Source organism: Cnephaeus nilssonii, assembly GCF_951640355.1.
Source record: "Cnephaeus nilssonii genome assembly, chromosome: X".
Lineage (NCBI taxonomy): Eukaryota > Metazoa > Chordata > Mammalia > Chiroptera > Vespertilionidae > Cnephaeus > Cnephaeus nilssonii.
In genome coordinates this window covers 88,653,082-88,666,134 of record NC_137071.1, presented here as the reverse complement: position 1 = coordinate 88,666,134, position 13,053 = coordinate 88,653,082, and the positions used below count along the sequence as shown (strand labels likewise).

Sequence of the window (13,053 nt, the reverse complement as noted above, 5' to 3'; positions counted from 1 at the left end):
ACGAGCAGTGCCATTGAGGTCCGGTGTGCAAGTGAGGCAGGTGGCCCAAGTGGGGAGGGCGTATCTGGGAATGGCATGCTTGTTCCCCCGGCTACTGCCCAAACCAACGGCATAGGGGCTCTGGACCCTAGCCCCCTAAATCACACACTATATTATTTGATGGTGTGTTTGTACAACACCTGTTTTCATATGATGATGGCTGTCCTTTCAGTCATGACCCAACCCAAGGAACCTGAAGGACTAGGAAGAGGGGGAGGACTCCTTATATGGTAACTGTTCACTCTGTGAGCAGTTCAAGGGCAATGCAGGCCTGTAAGATCATAGGTGACAAAAAACCATCTCCACTCTGTATTCTCAAATCCATGTAGGCTTTAATAAAGAAAGGCAAAACTACATGGAGGAAAATAAACAGCGCAACGATAATTGTGAGTCCGTGTTCTGTTGTTTCCATGCCACACACCTCATCAGATGAGCCTCAGGAGACTAGAAATCCTGGCCCCAGAAAGACATTCATCCCTATCGTCCTCTTTCATTTTCTCCTATTCAGCCAAGGATCTGGCTAGTGGGTCCTTAGGCGAGCCCAGGAAGATCTGGTCCCCTGAGCCTTGCCTACTGGACAAGAGACAGAAATGCCTGGCTCCTGACTTGGGGGAATCACCTTACATTAATTATGCATCCTGAAACAGGAGGGTCTTTACTCACGGGCCCCCCTATGATGCCAGGAAGTTTCTGATCAGCATCTGAGTGTCTCTAGCCCAAGTTCAAGGCACCTTGAAGGGAAGCCCACCTAGAACCTGGGCCACCCCATCTGCTAAGTGGTGTACGACAGAGCCAGTCTGGCTCAGAAGATGGGCCATTACAGTCAACACCTGGGAGAAAGTCCATCATCCTCACAGCTAACAACCATTAATAACCCTGCACAAGGGACCCAAATAAATTAAAGATTGCCCACACAGGAAAATAAAATCTGTACCCATCACTTTATCATCAGAGCTGTATTTCAGATCCGTCCTTGGGTCACGAAGTAGCTATGTGACATGTGTAACACAAGTCCTCGTGAGCCCAGGGACACTTTTACAGCTGACCAGTCACTTGCCAGGGGAGACAGGTGCTTTCTTTCAAAGTCTGATATCCCTTTCACCGTGAATGAGGCCATGCCTGGCTGGTCACCCTCCGGCAATCATTCAGTGCCCATTCGCAGATTTCCCACAAGGTCCTCTGGGTGCTGCAGAAGTGTTCTGTGAGTTTGACCAGAACAAAGAGACAGGCCTCCCAAACAATAACCAGTTCTCCTAACACATTTTTCTCTGTAATACCCAGGAATGAGAAGGACCAAAAAGAGTGATAGCCACAAGATATGTTCTGGCAGCTTTCCCTTTTCCCTAAAGTCAGACAGAGTTCTTGAGACAGGCAATGAGCCCAGAGAGGCATCTCACGAGGACAGTCGCCTACATCTGGGCACAGAAATCTGTTTCCGTGAACAGCAGATGGGGGTAGTGCTCTCCACGGTGGTGCCAATTCAATTCCACATCCGTGGCATGATGGCCCGTTGATGGTCATGATTCAGGTGGATTCTCAGTAACATTCCTTGTAGTTCTCCTGCCCCTATGGTATAAGGTGCTGTGAGATGCCTACCTGGAAGATAGCCTTTCCCCCTTTCCTGGGTATGTGCTCCAGTAACCACCTGGGGTTTGAAAATGCAGTGGGGTACTTCTGCTTCAGGTTGGTCAGTACAGCCTGCTTTTTCAGTTCCACAACCTCCTCAAGAGCCACGTTTTCTGGGCACTGCAGAGTTGCTCAATGTCAGGGAGCCCTGTGTACCACGAGAGAAGCACTGAGATGTTTTTCCTTCCATAAACCAAAGGCTTCCTGTGAGAGAAAACGGTTCTTCAAGGTTACGCCCCACTAGAGACTAAGCTGATTTCACCAAAGGGACACGGAGTGAGCTGGGTCCCTCTGAGCACTTCTAATGTGTCAAACTCTGTTCAGAGAATTCTAGGTGAGGCCAGGGGAGAGAAGGAAAAGAAGAGGACAGAGCCTGGTCCACTACTGGGCAGGTGCCAGCCAAACTGCTGTGGGCAGCAAGTATAGTTCAGAAGGGTCCTGACTGCTATGGGGAACCCACCGGCAATCAGGTTCCAAGCTCTTCACTAGGTGAAAGGAGCTGATGTGGGACCTCAACCACTGAGGGGTAAGCAAATGGGCCCCGGGTGCCATGGGCAGTGGGGGTGGGGCAGGTGTGTGAAGTGAGGCAGACAGCCTGAGTCTGGAGGCCACCTGACATTCTCTGTGTGCTGTGCAGCCTCCCCTGGTCTGTCACGCACACACACAGGTGTGCGCACACATAAATACACATGTGTGCACACAGGCAACACCACATGCAGACTTGGACCTGTCACTGCCTCTCAGGTCACCAATGGGAACTAAGGCCCAGTATGGACAGAAAGAAGGGTTCACGCAGGTTGTAGGAACTCGGCCCACGGAACCCCAGCCTGGGCCCCATGCTTCCCCTTGGAAAGTGTGCTGCTTACAGAAACCACAGCCCCACCACCACAGGCTTAAGAGAAAATAAACCCCAAACCCCTGAGCAAGGTCCTGGGGGTACTCTTGGAGGGGTGTGAGCAACGCTCAGGGTGTCACACATTGCCAGCGATCACTCCACAGCCATACTTCTCCCTTCCCAGAGTAGGGCCTGAATCTGCCTGGGGTTCCACCCCAGCCTCTCCAGCAGCAGCTCCCGCCAGAGGGCGTCTTCCCAGTCCCTGTGAGCAATGTGGATGGTGATGGTACAGTTCCCCTGGCTGCTCACTAGGGTTGCCAATGAGTCTCCAGTCTTGACCACATTTAAGACAAAGCCTGCATAAGGCTGCCAGAAGGAGAGGCAGGAGAACTCCATCTCCTTAGAGATCCTTGGGCCTCATGTGGCCTGGGGAAACCCACAAGTGTGAATATCAATAAGCATCATGTATCAGCCCTCCATGTTCACGGTCTGTGGGCTGACCTCTCCCCAATGTCTCCTGAGGCCCTGGAACCCCACTGACAGGGATGGTGGGAGAGCAGAGAGTGTTGGCTCCTTCTTCCTATCCCCACGCAGTCAGCGGCCAGACCCAATGGAAAGGGCTGGCGATGCACATGCCTCGTCCATCAGATGGAGTTTTTTGGGGGCTCAAGGAAGAAGGTGGAGACAGGCAAGGAGAGGCACTCAGCACAGGGTGTGGTCAGTTCCACAAAGGAGGTCACTGAGGCCAGGGGAGCACAGAGGAGGGAGAAAGGGTGTGTTGGCTTCACACCGGATGAGTGGGTTCTAGTTCTCTCCCAGCACATACACTCCTGGGCTGTGCTGCTTCTCCTCACCCCCACCCACCCCAACACAGTCAGCTCCCTCCTCTTTTCACCCCAAGGCACTGCAGGTCCCCAAGCACCCTGGTCCCTCTTGCAGGGCTGCTGGTTTTAAATCCTTGGGATGCAACCTCTGCTCGACCCTGGGACACCACTGTGTGAGCTCAGATCATCCTGCCAGGTGTCTCCCTCAGGCCCCTTTGGGAGCCACCCTCCTCCATCCCCTGGCTGCACCACTGCTATCTGCTGTCAGCAGGCACTCCTGGCCCCCACTGCAGCCTACAGAAAGGAATTACAGGAGCAGGAAGAATTGGCACCAGTACCCACACACCAACCCCATGCCAGGCCCTGGGGTGGGCATGATCCACAAATCCTAGAATTCAATCCTCAAGTAACGGTGGTGGGGAAGGTGGCACAGCGGGATGAATAGACGGCCCAGGATCATGAGGGCCCTGACTGCATCACCCACTGTCCTTACCTTTTCCCTGGGGAAGGGGGTCCTAGTACCTGGCGGAGCTTGGATTCCACGGGGCTGAGTACCTGGCCTGTACCATAACAGGACAGACACAACCAGAGGCTACACATCATCATCATAGGGCCTGAGCCTCAGTACCACACTCCACCTGAGCAACCACACACTCTGGGTGACTCTCCCCTCCTCTCTTAAAGGACATAAACCTCACTTCAGTTATTATATACTCGTGTACACGGAAACATACCCACTCTCAAAGACAAGGCCCAGGGGACAAAAGCTGCCTGTGTTCACTCCCTTCCTAACCCAGTGTCCTTCCAGTCCTGGTGCCCAGCTCCTCTGCTCTGCATCCCCTCCCTTTCTCTGGCTGGGTTGCCTTTCCATATGAGGACAGAGGCTCAATTTATGTTTAGGGTGCACATGAACCAGGGAGAAGAATCTTTTTACTGTTTATTTTTCTACGTTCTTGAATAAGCTAAGAAAATCCAGGTATATATATTCTATTTTTATAGAATGACAGACTAAAAATGATACAGGAATTCAAAAATTAACTATTTTATCTGTTTTACAACTATCCTCTTTCACATAAAAAAAAAAGCATATTCCAAGTCCATGTTATCTGGTTGCAGAGTACAAACAAAATGAAGGATTCCTAGTTTGTTTTTACAAAATAACAAAGCTCTTTCTCTTCAGTTAAATAACAATAAACGTGTGACTTGTGTCATTTGTAAACTTAGATTTTGAAGCTAATAATTATTCTACTTAAAGTAACATTTTAAAATACCAAAAATAAAAGAAGAAACATTTCTAAGTCAACCCAATGGAATGAGATACACAGATATTATTCACTATAATCCCCTAGTCTGGCTGTCCACTGCTTGGATCATTGACTTCCCTCTTAAAGCACAAAGTAAAGAAATCTGCCTTGGACTTCACTGAGGGCAGAAGAAGCTACTGGACATGGCAGAAGAGCTTGCACTGGCCATGCCAGTAGTATCATGTGTGGTGCTAATTCTGGCCTGGGCTCTCTGTTCCTCCTCTCTCATAGCCTCCTCATACCAGTGTGGGAAGGATCTGGGGTCACTCCCATTGATCTGGGCCAAAAACTCCAGGACTTTCAACTTGCTTGACTCAGCGTGGACCCTGGGACCCCACAGGAACTCGTACCATGCCGGTTGGCTGTTGCGCACCTGCTGGTACCCCAGGTACTGTTCCTGCACCCAAACTTTGGTGAGGAGCTCCCTGGGCTCCCCATAGATACAATGCTCCATCCCAGCATGCACCCGCATGGCATTCAGTGCTTCCCATATCTTCTCTTCGGGGACACAATCATCCTCCTAGAAGATTATACTAAGGATGAGTATCAGAAGGCCAGTCTTGGGCATACTGTGCTCATTCCTCACCATCCCATCATAGGTGGGGCCCAGGTTGGTGCCTAGGACATAGGTGTGGCTGGTGGGGTCCACTCCCTTCACATCAATGCCATAAACCAGCTGCATGCACTCAGAGGCCTCGCTGAAGATTACAGCAATGTGGTCCTGGTGCTCTCTGATGATGCTACTCAGCATTTCTACCTTTGTGGTCAGCTCCTTTGAGTGATACTTCAGGAGCAGGAAGCCCACCAGATCAGCTACCTTATCATCAATCACATTTCTGGGAAAGGACTGTGTCTGGCAGGGCCCGGGAGGTACTGGGACCCTCCTCTTCTTGGCTGCTGAACTGGCTCAATGGAGCAGCAGCAGGAAAGGCACAAGGGGAGGCACAGGCACTTGGAGAGCTCCGGGTAGAACTTGGTGTCCCAGCAGCAGCAGGAACCTCCTCCTCCTCCTTCTCCTCCTCCTCCTCCTCCTCCTCCTCCTCCTCCTCCTCCTCCTGCTCCTCCTCCTCCAAGGAGCTTGCATTACTTGAAAGCAGAGGATAGCAAGAGGAAGAGGAGGAGGAGGAGAAAGAGGAAGGAAAAGAGGAGGAGCAGGTGGAGGCGGAGGAGGAAGGATCCTCTTCCTCAGCCTCAGGAATCTCAAGCGTGTAGCGTCGTTGCTTTGGAGCTCGAGGCATGATGACTTCTGTCAGGCAGCCACAGGAGTGCGGGCTGGAGGTGGGCAATGAGGACTCGCAGGCCTGTGGAGAGAGGAAGTGTAAGTGGCCTCAGCTGGGTACACCCTTGTCAGCTTTAACAAAGCAGAGCTACAGGTCTCCTCTTTAGGGGTGCTCTTGGGCCTCACTGGGGTCTCTCCTCCTGGGTGGCCTGTCCCCTAAGATTCTGAATGAGGAAGTCAGATGGATCTTTGGGGTACAGTCGTCATAGGCCAGGGTTCTGTGGCTGGCAGTGGGGTGGGGTTGGGTGCTGCAGGAGTTCTCCTCTATTCTGGCATGGGGGAGAACCTGGGGACACATACTAGGTGAGTGCAGGCACCTTACCTTGACTGCTGGCACGGCCTGGACCTCCTCTTCTCTGTGACCTGTGTTTTGTGCCTCAGATAAAGGCCTTTATGCCCTGGCTCCTGGAGCCCCTGTAACAGGAAACAAGGAAACACCTCAGCGTGCAGGCGGCATGCACAGCCATGAGCCTCCAGTGCTGACAAGAGAAAGGCCAGGATTCTGTGAGTTCCCCACTGTTCTGGGCTGGATGGTCTTCTGCGTCCTCACTCTGGATTCTCACCTTTCCCCTGGCAGGGCCCGTGAACTTCCCCTCTGCTGGATCTGAGGCAAAACTCTCAGAACAAGGCTACACCCGTTAGACTGAACAGAAGAAAGTGAGGGGGCCCCACATCTGACCACACCTGCCCAGGACATCCCACAGGATACAGGAGGACATGGCCAAACTCTGTGGGGGCTATCTGCCCTGAGACCGGGAGTGCCCTCAGTCCTAAAGTGGACATCTCACAGGGTCTTGGACAACTTCCCGGGTTGAACTGAGGCCACTTTCCATTAGATTAAAAAGCTCACCCTCCTGAGTCACTTGTGGAGGACGTGAGGGACACCACGTTCCACTTTCTCTCATGGCTGACAGAAGTGGCAAAGTAAGGCTGGGATTGGACCAGCTGCGATGTGAGGTTTTCCCTCAGTCCTCAGCTGAACCTTGAAAGGAGACAGCAAGACTCGGGAGCAGGGGAGGAGCATTAGGGCACCTGCTGCCTTTCCTCAGATTCCTCACCTTAAAGGAAGTCAGGGTCCGGGCCACCTCCCCTCTCCTCCTTTGCTCACCTGACTGAGACCCACCACCCCAGCCAAAATCAGAGTGCTCTCTGTTGGACAGCCTGCCTGGGGTCTCTCAGAGCTGAAAGTGGAAGTGGGGTGAATGTCCATGAGGTCCCCATTTTTTCTGCAGGACAATTCCCCCTCCTTCTTCCCTCATGGTCAATAGCTTGGCCACTTGCAGTGCCCGAGTGTCCTGGCTCTGCAGTCCATATACCACACCTTTAGGTAAGGCCCCACCTCTTTCAGATTCCTGAGAGCAAAGGGATTGGGAGAATCCATGGGAAAGCAATTCCAGAAACCCCAGGGCTGAAGGCAGGTGCGGGTTCCTGAGGGGTCCCCACTGTGGTGGGATCCAAGGTTCCCTGAGTCCTCCCATAGGATCCTCCCTTGACTCTGGCAGATGCTGGCCCCACCCTCTGCTGAAGTGAGGTCCTGCTCTTTATACCCAAGCCCCAGACTGTCAGACCCAGATGCAGGAATAAGAAAATGCCACCTGTGATCATCCTCCCATGAGGCCTGCCTAAGGACTTTGTAAGGTCCTGGGCCCACGCCCTGCCGTTCTCAAGTACTGCTCCTGATCCTGACCTGGTTGTGCATCTCAGCACATGCTGTCTGTGGTCATGCTCCCAGCGGGATCCCAGAACTGAATCTGGTCTAGCTTCCATGGTCCCTCCGTCCTCCCTCAGGTTCCTCACCTTGACTCTCGCAGGTCCTTGGCACACCAACTGCCTATATTGGGTCCCATTTCATCTACCAACCCCCCCGAGTCTCTGAAACCAGGACTGACTGCAATCGAGCTGCGAGGGTCTTTAGTGCACCATCTACCAATATGGGGTCCAACACTTCTACTGACTCCCAGAGAATCTGAGACCAGGACTGACTCTGGTCTAGCTTCCTGAGATCTTGGCGCACCATCTTCCTATATGGGGTCTTACTCCCTCTACTGAAACCCCTGGTCTCAGTGACCAGGACTGAGTCCTATTTAGCATCCAGGGTCCTTGACGCACCATCTGCCTATTTGGGGTCCTTCTCACTCTACTAAACCCCCAGAGTTTATGAGACTAGGACTGACTCTGGTCTTGCTTACAGGGTCCTGGGCGCACCTTATCCCTCTACTGAACCCCTAGAATCTCTGAGACCAAGACTGACTCTCGTCAAGTTTCCAGGGTCCTTCGTGCACCATCTTCCTATATAAAGTCCTACTCCCTCTACTGAACCTCCACAGTCTGAGTCCAGGATTGACTCTGTTCTAGATTCTAGGGTACTTGGCGAACCATCTGCCTCTATGGGGTCCTTTTCCCTCTGCCCAACCCCCAGAGTCTCTGAGACCAGGACTGACTCTGGTCTAGTTTCCAGGGTCTTTGGCAGATCATATGCCTATATGTGGTCCTATTCTTTTTACCCAACCCCCAGAGACACTTAGACCAGGAATTACTCTGGTCTAGTTTTCACCTTTCTTGGCTCAGCATCTGTCTATACAGGGTACTAGTCTTTCTATCAAACCCCCAGTCTCTTAGAACAAGATAGACTCTGGTCTAGAATCCAGGGTCCTTGGTGCGTTATCTGCCTATATGGAATCCTACTCCCTCTACCCAATTCTCCAGCGTCTCTGAAACCAGGACTGACACTGGTCTAGATTCTAGGATCCTTGGAGCACCAATTGCATATATGGGAACCTCTTCCCTGTACCCAAACCCCAGAGGCTCTGAGACCAGTACTGACTCTTGTCTCTGTTCAAGGGTCCTGGGCACACCATTTTCCCATATGGGATACTACTCCCTCTACTGAACCCCCAAAGTATCTGAGACGAGGACAGATGCTGTTCTAGATTCTAGGGTCTTTGGAGCACCATCTGCCTATATTGGGTCCTATTCCCTCTACCCAACCCACAGAGTCTCTGACACAAGGACTCACTCAACTTTAGATTCCAGGGTCTTGGCACACCATCTGACTATATGGGTTCACACTTCCTCTAAACTACCACCAGAATCTCTAAGATCAGGACTGAATCTGGTCTAATTTCCAAGGTCCCTCAGGCCACCCTCATGGCCCTCACCTTCCTCTGGCAGGTCCTTTGCACACCATCTGCCTATAAGGGGTCCATCTCACTCTACTGGACCCTCAGAGTCTGTGAGACCAGGAATGACTCTGGCCTCGGTTTCAGGGGCCTTGGAGCACCATCTAACTATATGGGGTCCTTCTCCCTCTACTGAATCCCCAGAGTCTCCGAGACTAGTACTGACTCTGTTCTAGCTTCCAGGGTCCTTGGCACACTATCTGACTGTATGGGTTCCCACTTTCTCCACCCAACCCCAGAGTCTCTGAGACCAGGACTGACTCTGGTCCAGTTTCTAGAGTCCATGGCCCACCATCTGCCTACACAGTGTCCTTCTCCCTCTATTGAACCCACAGAGCCTCAGAGACCACCACTGACTCTGTACTGGTTTCCAGGGTCCTTGGCATACCATCTGCCTATATGCGACCACTCCGTCTAACCAACCCCAAGAGTCTCTGAGACCAGGACTTACTATGGTCTAGATTTCAGGGTTCTTGGTGAACCATCTGCCTATATGAGGTCCTTCTCAATCTACTGAACCTCTAAAGTCTCTGAGAACAGGACTTTCTCTGGTCTAGCTTCCAGGGTCCCTCTGTCTTCCCTCATTGTCCTCACCTTGCTCTGGACTGTCCTTGGCACATCATCTGCCTATATTGGGTCCTTCTCACTCTACTGAACCCTCAGAGTTTCTGAGACCAGCATGGACTCTGGTCTAGAATCCAGGGTCTTGGCAAAACATGTGCCTATATGGGGTCCTACTCCCTCTACTGAACCCCAAGTACTCTGAGACCAGAAATGACTCTTGTCTAGACTCTGGTGTCCTTGGCGCACCATCTGCCTATATGGTGGCCAACTCCCTCTACCCAATCCCCCAGAGTCTCTGAGACCAGGACTGACTCTGGTCTAGCTTCCAGGGTTCCTCTATCTTCCCTTATGGTCCTTACCTTGCTCTGGCAGGTCCTTGGCACACCTTCTGACAATATGGGGTCCCTCTCGCTCTACTGAACCCGCAGAGTCTCTGAGACCAACGCTGACTCTGGTCTAGTTTCCAGCGTTTTTGGCTAACAATCTGGGTCAGGGTCCTGCTACCTCTACCGAACCCCCAGAGTCTCTGAAACCAAGTTTGACTCAGTTATAGAATCCAGGGTCCTTGGCGCACTATCTTCCTATTGGAGTCCAACTCCCTCTACCCAATCCCCCAGAGTCTTTGAGACCAGGACTGACTCAGGTCTAGATTCTAAGGTCCTTTTCGCACCAATTGCCTATATGGGGACCACCTTCCAATACTTAAATCCCAGAGACTCTCAGACTAGGACTGAGTCTGGTCTACTCTCCAGGGTCATTGGTACACCATCTACCTCTATGGGGTGCAACTCGCTCTACTTAAAGCCCAGAGTCTCTGTGATAAGGATTATCTCTGGTCTAGCTTCCAATGTTGCTTTGTCCTCTTTCATGGACCTCACCTTTCTCTGGCATGTACTTGGGACACCATCTGCCCATATGGGGTCCTTCCCCTCTACTGAACCTCTAAAATCTCTAAGACCAGGAATGTCTCTGTTCTAGTTTTCAGGGTCCCTCTGTCCTCCCTCATGGTCGTCACATTGTTCTGGCAGGTCCTTGGCACACCATCTGTCTATATGGGGTCCTTCTCCCTCTACTGACCCACCAGAGTCTCTGAGACCAGTTCTGACTCGGGTCTAGATTTCACGGTCCTTGTCAAACCATCTGCCTATATGGGTTCCTACACCCTCTACTGAACCCATGAGACTCTCAAACCAGAAATGACTCTGGTCTAAATTCCAGATTCTTGGCACACCATCTGCATATATGGGGTTCTACACCCTCTACTGAACCCCATGAGACTCTCAGACCAGAAATGACTCTGGTCTAGATTCCAGGTCCTTGGCACACCATCTGCCTATATGGGATCCTATTCCATATACTGAACCCCCAGAGTCTCTGAGACTGGGACTGACTCTGGTCTAGTTTCCAGGGTCTCTGCCACACAATCTTGCAAATGGGGTAACAATCCCTCTACCAAATCCCTAGAGTCTCTGAGACCAGGACTGACGCTGGCCTAGATTACAGTGTCCATGGTGCACCATCCGCCTATATGTGGTCCTATTCCATATACTGAACCCCAGAGTCTCTGAGACCAGTACTGATGCTGTTCTAGCTTCCAGGGTGCATGGCTCACCATAGCCTATATGGGGTCCTGCTCCCTCTATTGAACCACAGAGTCTTTGAGACCAGCGCTGACTGTGGTCTGGTTTACAGTGTCCTTGGCACAACATCTGCCTATATGGCACCACTCCCTATACCCATCCCCCAGAGACTCTTGAGACCAGGACTGGCTCTGGTCTAGATTCCAGGGTCCCGATGTCCTCCCTCATGGTCCTCTCCTTGTTCTGGCAGTTCCTTGGCACACATGATGTCTATATGGGGTCCATCTCACCCTACTGAATCCTCAGAGTCACTAAGACCAGGACTGACTCTGGTCTCAGTTCCAGGGACCTTGGCATACTTTCTGCATATATGGGGCCCTTCTCCATCTACTGAACCACCAGAGTATCTGAGACCAGGACTGACTCTGCTCTAGCTTCCAGTATCCTTGGCTAACCATCTGCCTATATGGAGTCCTACACCCTCTCGCCAATCCCCAAGCGTCTCTGAGACCAGGACTGACTCTGGTCTAGATTCCAGGGTCCTTGGCCCACTCTCTTCCTATGAGGGTCCCACTCCCTCTACTGAACCCCCAGCGTCTCTGAGACCAGGACTGAATCTGGTCTAGATTCAAAGGTCTTTGGCACACCATCTGCCACTATGAGGTCCTACTAACTCTACTGAACCTGCAAAATCTGAGACCAGGACTGACTCTGATCTAGATTCCAGGGTCCGTGGTGCAACATATGCCTGGATGGGGTCCCACTTTCTATACCAAATCCCCAGATACCCTAAGACCAGGACTGACTTTGGTCTATTTTCCAGGGTGCTTGGTACACCATCTGCATTTATGGGGTCCCTATCCATCCACTCAAATCCCAGGATCTCTGAGACCATAAATGACTGTGGTCTAGCTTACAGGATCTTCGCCTAACATCTGCCTATATGTGGTCTCACTCCCTTTACCAAACCCTCAGAGTCTCTGAGACCAGGACTGTCTCTGGTCTACATTCCAGGGTCCTTGGTACACCAACTGCCTATATTGGGTACCACACTGTACCAAACCCCCGAGTCTCTGAAACCTGGACTGATTATAATCTAGCTGCCAGGGTCTTTGGCACACCATCTGCCTACACGGGGTCCTACAACCTCTATCACACCCCCAGAGCAGTGGTCGGCAAACTCATTAGTCAACAGAGCCAAATATCAACAGTACAGCGATTCAAATTTCTTTTGAGAACCAAATTTTTTAAACTTAAACTACTTCTAATGCCACTTCTTCAAAATAGACTCGCCCAGGCCATGGTATTTTGTGGAAGAACCATCCTCAAGGGGCCAAAGAGCCGCATGTGGCTCATGAGTCACAGTTTGCCAACCATGGCCCCAGAGTCTCTGAAAACAAGATTGACTCTGTTCTAGAATCCAGGGTCCTTTGCTCTGACTATATGGGCTCCTCCTCACTCTACCCAATTCCCAGAGTCTCTAAGACCAGGACTGACTCTGGTCTAGTTTCCAGGGTCCTTGGGGGATCATCTGCCTACATTGGGTCCTATTCCTTCTACCCAACCCCCAAAGTCACTGAGACCAGGACTGACTCTGGTTTAGTTTCCAGCATTCTTGTCTCACCATTGGCCTATAAGGGGTCCTACTCCCTATACGAAACACATAGAATCTCTGAGAACAAGCTTGACTCAGGTCTAGAATACTGGGTCCTTGGCGCACTATCTGAATAAATTGGACCATTTCCTCGACCTATCCCCCATAGTCTCTGAGACCAGGACTGACTCTGTTCTAGTTTCCAGGGAGATTGGCAGATCATATGCTA

The 13,053-nt window shown here is 51.5% G+C and overlaps 1 protein-coding gene and 1 pseudogene across 2 annotated transcripts; both read right to left on the bottom strand.

Moving 5' to 3' along the window:
• Positions 1–1,448: 1,448 nt before the first annotated feature.
• Positions 1,449–2,896, bottom strand: LOC307095365 (protein EOLA1-like; annotated as a pseudogene). The gene is made up of 3 exons: positions 2,648–2,896; positions 1,636–1,813; positions 1,449–1,454 (listed from the first exon to the last, which is right to left on the bottom strand). The product of its transcript is annotated as a protein EOLA1-like (transcript).
• A 1,847-nt stretch (positions 2,897–4,743) lies between these two features.
• LOC307095364 (melanoma-associated antigen 10-like) lies at positions 4,744–7,754 on the bottom strand (the record flags this gene model as incomplete). Its single annotated transcript, XM_079764578.1, is given in 4 exon segments — positions 4,744–5,148; positions 5,152–5,479; positions 5,481–5,534; positions 7,705–7,754. Coding segments are annotated over 4 exon segments (837 nt in total).
• Between the last annotated feature and the right edge of the window lie 5,299 nt (positions 7,755–13,053).